The sequence below is a fragment of the Pantherophis guttatus genome, chromosome 4 (genome assembly GCF_059756535.1).
Source record: "Pantherophis guttatus breed Tessera chromosome 4, ASM5975653v1, whole genome shotgun sequence".
NCBI lineage: Eukaryota > Metazoa > Chordata > Lepidosauria > Squamata > Colubridae > Pantherophis > Pantherophis guttatus.
The window spans coordinates 63,021,103-63,032,937 of record NC_142066.1 but is presented as its reverse complement, the minus strand read 5'-3'; the positions used below and the strand labels follow the sequence as shown (position 1 = coordinate 63,032,937).

The 11,835-nt window shown below is 35.9% G+C and overlaps 1 protein-coding gene across 9 annotated transcripts in view; it reads right to left on the bottom strand.

Moving 5' to 3' along the window:
* Nucleotides 1-4,798: 4,798 nt before the first annotated feature.
* The window catches only part of CENPC (centromere protein C), a 70,853-nt gene continuing 63,816 nt past the window's right edge, over nt 4,799-11,835 (bottom strand). For all 9 annotated transcript variants that reach the window (XM_034416294.3, XM_034416295.3, XM_034416300.3 and 6 more), the window contains 2 exons: nt 7,289-7,360; nt 4,799-6,015 (listed from right to left, as the gene is read on the bottom strand). In XM_034416294.3, the coding sequence (XP_034272185.1) occupies nt 5,999-6,015; nt 7,289-7,360 (89 nt within the window). In that variant the 3' untranslated portion in view covers nt 4,799-5,998. The remainder of the gene's footprint in view (nt 6,016-7,288; nt 7,361-11,835) is intronic.

Genomic DNA, 11,835 nt, shown 5'->3' with positions numbered 1-11,835 from the left:
TTAAAAAATGACCACCAGTATTCCTTTATCTTCATTATAATTGGTGAATCACACAATTCAGCTACAGGTAGTCCTCAACGTGGCAATGTGATTGCTCAGTGAGTGCCATGTGACAGGTGGAGTTCCAATTTCTCATCCCAGTTCCAGCCAAACTAGCAGTTTGAAAGCATGCAAATGCAAGTAGATAAATAGGTACAGCTTTGACAGGAAGGTTACTGCATTCCTTATTTTCATGCTGACCACATGATGATAGAAGTATCTATTAGACAACAGGCTCCCTCGGCTGCAAATTGGAGATTAGCATCACCTCCTTGAGTTGGTCACTACTGAACAGGGGAAATCTTTAATCCTCGATTTACAACCATTAATTTAGTTGTCATTCCATAGATTGCAGGAACATCTGAAAAGCTCAGGAGGATCTTCAGCCAACACAACATACGTGCACACTTCAAACCCAAGAATACTCTAAGGCAGAAGCTTGTTCACCCCAAGGATAAAACACCCAGACACAAACTGAGCAACATGGTATATGCAATACAATGCAGTGAGCCATGTACAGATCAATACATTGGGGAAACAAAACAACCGCTTCATAGACACATGGCACAACATAAGAGAAAAAAACCCATCAGGACTAGATTCAGCAGTCAATCTGCATTTAAAAGACAAAGGCCACTCTTTTGAAGACACCAAAGTCCACATTTTGGACAGAGAGGACCACTGGTTTGAAAGAGGGGTCAAAGTGACCATTCTGTCAAAATTGAACAGATGTCTCTCAACAGAGGGGGAAGGATAAATCTCCAAATGGCCTCAAAGACTCTCTAAACGAATATAAATGACTAGCTGTCTGAAAGGAATATAAATCCTTCCATTCCCCACTATCTAGTCAGAGCTGAAGAAGCATCTTGGATGAGAAGTGAAACATCTTCAAAGAAAAACAAGGAAGTCCAGTTGCCTCTTGAAAATGGGACATTTGAGGCATATTCCTAAGTGCAGGACATTTTTGGGACATTTCTTCCTGTCTAAGTGCAGGACTTTACTTTTCTCACCACTGAATTACATCTTGCTGGATAGGGCCCAGGCTCAAGTGTCTAGATCATTCTGAATCGTAAGTCTATCTTCCAAAGTGTTAGCAATTGCCCCTAGCTGTCTGCAAATTTGATGGGCTCCAATTGAGGACTACACACTCAGCCAGTTGCGAATCCATCTAGTGGTGGTACTGTCTATTCCACACTTTTTTATCTTATCAAGAAATAGGCTGTGGTCGACTCTGTAAAATACCTTACTGCAATTCAAACAATGTCTACCACATTTCCTTGATCCACTAATCACTGTATTAAATAAGGCAGTAAGGTTTGCTTGACGTGACCTGCTTTTAACAAACCCATGCTGGCCTTTAGTGATCAATTTGTTCATTTCTAGCTGTTCACAAATCCATTTCTTTATGACCTTTTCTGGAGTTTCCTGAGTATTGGCGTCAAACTGATTGGTCTGTAGATTCCAGTTTTGTTTCTGTTTCCAATTTTACCCTTTTCCAAGATTGGAACCACTTCAGCTCTTTTCCAGTCCTCTGGCAGGAGCTCTGAAATATTACATCCAGTGGTTTCAAGATTATATTTTCCAGCTTCTTCAGATCCCTGGGATGTAAGCCATCAGGTCTCATCAATTTGAATTCATCCAATTTCTTGCCTATTTTGACCTGCACTTCTGTTCTGTCCCCCTTACTACTTTTTATAGTTAGTCTACTTTTTCTTTTTATAAATGTTCTAAAGACATTTATAAAGAAGATATTAAGCAGTTCTTTCTCCCTGTTGCCTGTTACTTTCTAGCCATTTTCCGATATTAGTGGATCAATCATTTCTTTGGTCATAATTACTTTGGTCATGTCATGCAGGGAAATTTACTGGAGAAAGCAATTATGTTTGAAGAGTTAACCGTAAACGGAAACCAGGCCATCAAAGCACACAGTGACTGGACACCATCAAAGCTGACACAAGCCGAAGCATAGAAAACCTCAAAGAAATAATGCAAAATCGAAAGATTTGAGAAACCTGGCCCACAGGTTTACCAAGACTCGGACACAATGAATGGATATCATCATTTTCTTGATTTTCTTCTTGTTAACTTATATATTGAAACTTTTTTATTGTCTATGAAAATTCTCAATCATCCAGGTCATGATTGTCCAAAAGGTGCTTTTCAAAACGCAACTGAATTTTCTTCAAGGAAGTCCAGTTGCCTTTTGAAAAGCACCTTTGCGACAACCTTTTTCGTTATTTTTTGGCATTGATTGCAAGTCTTAGTTCATTCTTAGTCTTAAATCTTCCCAACTCTATAACAGCAGATTTGGGCTATTTATTGGTATTCTGTTTTAGTTATGCGCCCCTCTCCATTTTTTATAAAATTAGTCTCTCAGTTTATTAGTGAACTTTTTGTGCAGCCATGAGGTTTTGTCTGGAGTCTCTTTTTTCTTTGGGATATTTTGTTTGGGTTTTACTATCTTCTTTTTCAGAGTTTCCCAGGCATCTTTAACTATTTTTCCCTCTAGGATTTCCATCCACAGATTCCTTCCTAATCTCTCTTAAATTTGTTGAAATCAGCTCTCTTAAAGTCTAAAACACTGGCCTAACTTTGTTCAGTCGCCGGTGCCTGCATTATTCTGCATTAAGAGAGCTAATTTCAATAAACTTAGAGAGAGCCTCCAGAAGTTGTAAAAGCTCCAACACTGAAAGTTTTAAAGAAGATTAGATAATCATTTATCTGAAGTGGTGTAGAGTTTCCTGCCTAAGCAGGGGGTTGGACTAGAAGACCTCCAAGGTCCCTTCCAACTCTGTTGTTCTAAATTTATGGTGAATTCTAGTATGGGCACTTTCCCCCAAAGTTCCTATAATTTCCACTGTTAACCATTTCATCCCAACTAGGTAGGATTGACTCTCTAGTTCCCACCTCCTTTGGATGAAAAGTTGTTAGCTAGGTACATCAGAAATCTGTTTGATCTCCCTCTTGTTGCAGAATTTGCTTTGTTTCCCAGTGCAGTTTTTTCCCCCAGTGTTGTTGATGCACAGTTTGTTTCCCAGTATAATAAAAGCTGGGAAACAAACTCTGCATTATTACAATTGTGTGTTTTCTGCACATCTTGGCTAGCCGATTAACAAAGTTTGTCTATTTCCTCCACTTGGTTGGGTGGCTTGTAGAATAGAACACATCTGTAACAATGTCATTTCTTTATCCTTTAATATTCACCCAAATACTTTCAAGGCTTTCATCATTAACACTGTTTATTTCTGTAGAGGTGTAGCAATTCTTTATATATAATGCAACTGCTTTCTCTTTCTGAACTGGAACTATTTCTTTTGAACAATTTGTATCCTTCTATTAGTATATTCAGTCATGGTTTTCATTCCACCAAGTTTCAGTAACAGCAACAATATTGTACTTGCCCTCATATACTAGGACTCAAGTTGAGTTTGTTCCCCAAACTCTAAGCATTAGTGTATCCAAGCTCTTTATGGCAGACTATGACAAGTTTTGTTTTACCTGAGTGACCCTTTACCTGGGCAATTAATTGTCCCAAGGGGCCACATGAGAAATTAGGATTATGTGGAAGTCTGCCACCACTGCCCCCTGATGGTGCCCTGCCCCAACATCAACCCCACAAAGTGATGCTGCACTGCCGCTCTGACTGGATGTGGTCATGAAATGCCCAGATCTGCCATACTCCATGTCATCCTAAAGGACAAGCTGGTTTTTCAAGTCTTGTTACAGATCAATTTATGCTAATAGTACAAGTCCTCAATTTATAATTGTAATGGAACCTGCCCATCATAGCCAGCTAAGTTGTTATGGTCATAAAAAGGATCACTTCCGTAACCAATGTGATTTTATGATCTTTTTCATTAAGTGACTTTTATGATCATTATTCACTATAGGACAGTTTTGCTGAGCCCCTGACATATGGTCACATGACCATTGGGATTTGGAATTGGGACTTAAGTCCCAAATTGGGATTCCTGTGGAGGGCTAAGCATCTAGTTGTGAATTATATCAGACTAAACTTTTTTCGGCCTTAGATCAGTTCCTCGATTAAACACCTCTATATCTCCATTAGAATTATTTAATCAGAATGTATTGAATTAAGGAAACAAAATCTACCAACCCAGATATGTAATGGAATTTGGGAATGATCTTGGAAGTGAGGTGGGGTGAAGGAGTCCTGACTAGGGAATGATTGGATAAAGAGGGAGGAGGCTGTAGTTTAATAAAGATCAATTAAAGAAACTTAGGATCTATCCTAACTTATCAGACAATAAAAAGATGGCAGAAAATTTGTACTTTCAGACCTGCAAATTTCAATTAAGATAGACTTATAACATAGAGTTAGCTCATTGTATTTCCTGTCTGGTCTACTTAGGAGGCTAGTAAATCTAACAGGAAAATAATTACATCTCACAATAATTTATGTATTCTTTGCCGTACTCTATTTAAATATGATTTTTATTTCTCCAGAATCTGTGCTGCAAAATACTATGGAAGCATGCTTTTTCCCTAAATTTTATCATACAGCAAAACTGCAATCTTTGAAAAATCAGACTACACAAGTGTGATTAACAATATATATACAAAAAATAATAAAAATGGGAGAATAAAATCAATAAACATTTCAGCTGGCAATCTACTGAGCAACTGAAAGCAGCATTCAAATCCAAAGAAAGTTAATATGAACAAATCTGACAACATTCATGCCATATTCCTGGAAATAAAACTTCCTACATTTCAAGAGAAACTCACATAAAATATATTTTTAACAGTATGACTTTAATTTTGCGTAATGTTTTAAACTACTTTAAAGAAACACACACATCAGAATAGAATGTATAAACCATCAGAATGTACAAAATAGCCATGAAAAACATTTATACCCTAACTGCAAACAGTAGAACTAGAGGGCATCTGGGCAAAAAAGAGATTTCAAGAATTCTTCAATTTTTAAGCAGATGGTGATCTTCAAGCTGATTCAAGAATTATGGGTTCAAGTTTACATTAGAGATTACTTTTCTGAAAATAAGATGTGGTTATTTATATTAACATACAAATCTTTCACATTTTCCAATTACGTTAGCTCTCCCACATAATCATTTCATTAGACAGTAAAAGCAGAACCTATAGCTCTAATGCTAATTTAAATCAAATTATTTGTAACAATTGGAAATAAACATGCACTTAAAATGCTGTCATCTGAGTATGACAGTCACATCTAAAATATTTCGAATTTAAATGCACATACTTTATAGATATGCACTAAACAGCAAGATATTTTCTCACTCATTAATTAATTAAAATCAGAGGAAGAGCTCCTTCAAGTAATATATTGCTTTTTCAATATCTATCTCACTATATTTTAAAAATCTTTTTTTATTTCTGTGTTTTAATTACAGTTTATAAGCCATTTCCAGGTTTTACTAGGCAAATTATATATTTCAAGCAGAAGAGAAACATCTTCAATATGGCCTTCCCTTGTTTTTTATTATACAAAAATGTCCATATATTCAAAACAGAGGTCCAGTAAAGCTATAAAAACAAAAACTTAAGAACATATTTCAAATTAATCAGGAATTTCCAAGAATGACTGAATTCAAGGAATTTCCCTTCTGTTTAACATTAGGCAGATTCTTGAGTTTTTCAGAAGTGTAAAAGAGATTAATCTTTTATATTTACTCAGGTACTTAATCTTTTCACAACTTTGCATGAAAGTTACTACTGCAAAGCTCATTTACTGCAGAGCTTCTCTCCTCCCATGCAGTAAGTTTACACCTATCAGGTGATTAAAACCATGCTGCTTTTTCTAAATGTGTCACTTCTGTTAGTCAGTTCCCTTTTTTTTTGTATTTATAATTCAGTTGTTTCTAAGTTATCTGAGATATAGTGAAGATTAGTCTTCCCAAACTCAAAAAGTTCCAAGTTTCTTATGCGGAAATTAATTGCTCCATAAGCATACTTCCTAGTTGTCAAGAAGTTCTGTAAAAAAAAGCACAGAAGGATATATGAAGGAATTTGATAGCTCAGAATCATCACCTGATAATCTCTGACATATATTAAGTCCTCAACATCCATGACAGCAGGTAGCAGTATCAAGACAGTCTTGGCTGATCTTCAAAAAAGCTAAACTGGGTCTGACCTGTAGGAAATCCCTAGGCAAAAGACTAGCCCAAAAATAAAAAAATAAAAACAGCCTCATACATACACCAGTCCGATACCAGAAGATGGTAATGGAAAATTTCCATTTTGTATTGTTGCCAAAAATACCCCCACATGGATACAAACTTGATTTGAGGGAGACCCAAACTTTTATCCCCAGGTATTCTACCACTATGCCAACAATTTAAAAAAATATTTCAAGATCTCTGCAAGCAAAGTAGGTTTTATAGCTTGCATTAGCATTGCATATTAGAACCCTTGTTTTGTTATATTAAGCTTGTGATTAAAGTAGTTTTAAGTTATGTGACTTGACTTATGGTAAATCTTTGAAACATTTCTAGCAATATACAAACTAAGTAGGCTAACTTTACCGTAAAACTGATTCACCCTTACTGTTCTTTTTCGTTGTTATCTTCACAACATTTTACACAATAAATACTTCTTTTTGATAATCTGAAGACTTTTTATGTCTGAGTTAAAACAGAATATTAAAAATGCTCAGAGCTATGAAAACCTGCTGCCCAAAGACAAAACAACAGGGGGGTTGAAATAAGCATGTAGTCTATTTTATAAATATATACTGTGATTTAAGAGGCTAGAAATCAAATAAACAAAATAAAATCAAGAATTCATGGACAATTTTGTATTATAATCTTATTAAACCTTGTGTCTTAGATACAGGTACAGAGAAGTTTTTTTAAAATTTAACACAAGTAACGGAAACAAAAAGACTGAGAACCCAGTTTTTGTGCCAGAAATTTAAACTACAATTTGGGGGGCTGAGGAAATTTAAGATGTTAAAATGGCTGAAGAAAGTTAAGATCTTAAGATGTTAAGAACTTGAAGGGAAACTACTAGATAACATAAGAGGAAAAGGATAGGAGTGAGATAATTAAGATTAGTAACAATCCCACATTGCAAGTTAGAAATAAAGAGTTATGGGTCTGAAAAGATAGCAAGTTACACGTAGGCAGAGTATTCAGACTTATCACAAAAAGCCTCAATGGGACTTAAGCTAATCATGAATTTACATATTTGATTTCAATATATCTACTTTAACTAAAATTAAATCTAACAAAACATTTTTTCAAACCTTTTCCTTTCAACTGTGTGAAGAGGACGACACATTCTTCATTCAAGAGATTACGTATATTGTATACATTCCCTACAATGAAATAGTTTCCATTATAGAACAAATAATTCAAGTGTTTCAAATAAGATGCATTATTACTTAGTCAGAATACATTTGGACATTCTTTCTAAGCATTTCAATATTAAATAACAAAACCCTTCTAAATTTAATTTACTACCCAGAATAATCTGTTTAGAACTAGCTATCATCAAGTATTCATATGTCCTTGCTGTTTGATATGCAAATTTTAACAACTAATAGTGTAATGAATTAGAGATTCTTATTTTGCTCAGATTATGGGGAAGAGGAGTGAACATCAATACTCAAGATTCTTCAATAGACCTTGGATTACATTTTATCTGGCCTCATTCTATTGTTTATACAAAAAGGTCTTGAGTAAGAATTAATGTTTTTTTTAAAATTTTTATTGATTAAAATACAAAAAATACAAACATACATACAATAAAACATACACAACAAATAAACATGAATCAAGTCTTTGCAACTTCTTTTTTAAACTTGTCACATCAGTATATTATATTTATGTTCGTATCTATATATCAATATATTTAAATATTATATATATATATATATATATATATATATATATTCCTAATACATCATCTCTATATGTAATCATTCTATATGTTTATGGCTATCTTTTGCCTATTTATATCCCTCATCTATATATTTAATTTACTATATTCCTTAGTTAGTACTCAATTGTTATCTATGGGTTATGTCCTGTCTTTTGTATCCCTATTCATTTAATTTCCTTTCTTTTTCTCCAGCCAATTATACCATTTCTGCCATATTAAATAATAATCGGTTTCTTCTTTTTCCTGTATTTCTTTTGTAAGTTTGTCCATTTCTGCACATTCCATGATTTTGCTAATTATTTTATCTTCTGTTGGTATATCTTCATGCTTCCAACTCTGAGCAAAAACTATCCATGCTGCCATTAGTATATGAATAATTACAGCACGGGTACAGCACGGAGACGGCATTGGTCGCGCTGGTGGATGACCTCTGGAGGGCTCGGGACAAGGGATATTCCTCTGTCCTGGTCCTATTAGACCTTTCGGCAGCTTTCGATACCATCAACCATGGTATCTTAATGCGGCACTGTTCTTCGGTGGTTCGCCTCCTACTTCTCGGGTCGTACGCAAGCGGTGTTGGCAGGGGGACAAAGGTCGGCCTTGAGGTCCCTCACATGTGGGGTACCTCAGGGGTCGGTCCTCTCTCCCCTTTTGTTCAACATCTATATGAAGCCGCTGGGAGAGATCATCCATGGTTTCAGGGTGAGGTATCATCAGTACGCTGATGATACCCAACTTTTTATATCCATCCTGAACCAGCCCAGTGATGCCCTCGATGTGATGTCCCGGTGCCTGGAAGCGGTGCGGCTCTGCTCAACCCCGCCAAGACGGAGTGGCTGTGGTACTGGCATCTCGGTTCCAAGGGAATATTCCATCGTTGATCATAGGGAGTGAGGTGTTGCCCCCTGTTGAAAGGGCATGCAATTTAGGCATCCTCCTGGATTCACGGTTGATTTTGGAAGATCATGTTGCGACCGTGACCAGGAGGATATTTGCACAGATTCGTCTGGTGCGCCAATTGCACCTGGACCGTGATCTCCGTACAGTCACTCATGTACTTGTGACCTCCCGGATCAACTACTGCAACGCTCTCTACATGGGGCTGCCCGTGAAGACCACTCGGAGGCTTCAGCTGGTGCAGAATGCGGCCGCGTGGGCAGTGATTGGAATGTCCCGACACTCTCATGTTACACCCCTGCCGCACGACCTGCATTGGCTATTGGTTGCCCTCCGGATGAGATTCAAGATGCTGGTTATCACTTATAAAGCCCTACATGGCTTAGGCCCGGGGTATCTGATGGACCATCTGCGGCCAGCAACAGCTCCCCATCGCCTGGTGCATTCCCACAGGGAGGGCTCCTTGGAGTGCCGTCGGCCAGGCAGTGTTGTCTGACGACTCCTAGGGAACGGGCTTTCTCTGTGGGCGCACCTACCTTATGGAATCAACTCCCCCTGGAGCTCCAGGTGGCCCCTGACCTGCACTCTTTCCACTGTGACCTTAAGACATGGTTATTTCGCCAGGCCGGATTGGACTGAGGAGGTTTTTAATGGGGAGTTTTAATGGTTTTTAACATTTAATATAGATTTTATCCGTTTTTATTGCTGTGAGCCGCTCTGAGTCCTTTCTGGAGACAGGGAGGCATATAAGCTTAATTAATTAATTAATTAATTAATTAATTAATAGGTATTTTATTTCTTTTTCATAGTGTCCTGTGATTATTCCTAATAGGAAGGTTTCTGGTCTCAATTCTATTTTCTGGTGTGTGATTTCCTCTATTTGTATCCTGATTGCCTGCCAAAACTGCTTTGCTTTCTGACAAGACCACCACATGTAGTAGTAGGTTCTTTTCTGCAGTTTGCTTTTCCAGCACATTGGGGAGGTATCCGGGAACATTCTTGCTAAACAAGCAGGAGGGAGGTGCCACCTATAGAACATTTTGTACATGTTCTCTTTGTAGGGTACAGACATTGTTAATTTATAATTTATGTTCCTTAGTTTTTCCCATTTTTCCAGTGTAATGTTATATCCAAAATTTTTCGCCCAAATTATCATATTTTCTTTGACCACTTCTTCCTCTAATTTGTATCTTAGTAAATAATTATAAATTTTGGTTATCAATTTATCATCTGTCCCTTGTAAAATTTTATCTAATTCATATGGCTCTTTTTGGAATCCAAATTTTACCAGGTCTGTTTTGTACCTGGATTTTATCTGTAAATATGGCCACTAGTCAATGTTTGTACCCTGTTCTTTCAGTTCTTGTCTTGACTTTAGTTCCCCTCTGCTGTTTAACAAGTCTTTATAAGTTTTCACTTTATCCATATCCATGACATTGGGGTATATCTGCGCCTCCATGGTCGATATCTGTTCTGGAATTTTATCACAGTGTACATTTTTAACCTCTTGCCAAGTTTTAAACAGTGCTTCTCTAATAATATGCTGTTGAAAATAACCATGTTGTTTGTCTTTTCCCTCCCACAAAATGCGTGCCAACCTCTTTGTAAATCAAAACCTTCTATTGTTAATATTCTTTTATTTTTGAGTTCTATCCAGCCTTTTATCCAAATCAGTGATGCAGCTTTATAATACGTCTCCCAATCAGTTAATTCTAATCCTCCTTTCTCTTGTATATCTTGTAGATGTTTTATTTTAATCCTTGCCTTCTTCCCCTGCCAAATATAATTTGCAATCATTTTATTAAAGTCTTTGAAGAAATCTTTCCCCGGTTTTATCAGGATTACTTGAAACAAATATAAAATTCTGGGTAATACATTCATTTTAATAGATGTGATCTTTCCCCGGAACAATAATTGTAGCTTGCTCCACATTTCTAAATCCTTTTTAATCTGTTTTGCCAATTTATTATAATTATCCTCCCTGATTGATGATCCTTGTTAGTAAGCCAGATTCCTAAGTATTTTACCTTTTTTACTACTTGTATTCCCAATTTGTCTTCTAGTTCTTTTTCTTGTTGATTTGTGAGATTCCTCATTAGTACCTTTGTTTTTGGCTTATTAATTTTAAGTCCGGCTACTTTTCCATATTCTTCTATTTTTGCTAACAATGTATTTCCTGTTGATGCTGGTTGTTCTAGGATAAAGACCACATCATCAGCGAAAGCTTGAAGTTTATACTCCTCTTTTTTGATTCTTAATCCATTTATTTCTTTGTCCTTTCTAATTTTATTTAATAATGTTTCTAGGGCTAATATAAATAATAAGGGAGACAGGGGACATCCCTGTCTCACTCCTTTTAATATTTTGAATTGTTCTGTCATGTCCCCATTTATCATTATCTTTGCAGTTTTAGAGGAGTAAATCTTCTTAATCGTATTTAAAAATTTGTTGCCAAATTTCATATTTTCCAATTGTAATATAAGGAATTTCCAATTCAAGTTATCAAAAGCCTTCTGTGCATCCAAAAAAATTAATGCCAATTGTTTGTCTAAATTTTGTTCATAGTATTCTAAGACATCAATTATTAGTCTCATATTGTCTTTTTGGAATAAAGCCGTTCCGGTCCGAATGGATATACTCATTAATTATTCTTTTCAGTCTCTCTGTAATAATCAAAATAAATAATTTATAATCTACGTTTAGAAGTGATATTGGCCTGTAGTTTATGATTTGTGTTTGGTCTGTTTCTTCTTTCGGAATGAGTGTGGTGATAGTTTCCGTCCATGATTTGGGGATTGTAGCTTTTAAAAGTGCATTGTTAAAAATTTGAAGTAGAATTTCATCCATTGGGTTTTGACATGTTTTTTAAAATTCTGTTGGTATGCCATCTGGTCCTGGAGGGTTATTATTATTAATTATTATTATTATTATTATTATTATTATTATTATTATTATTATTATTAATTATTATTATTATTATTATTATTATTATTATTATTATTATTTTCTTGC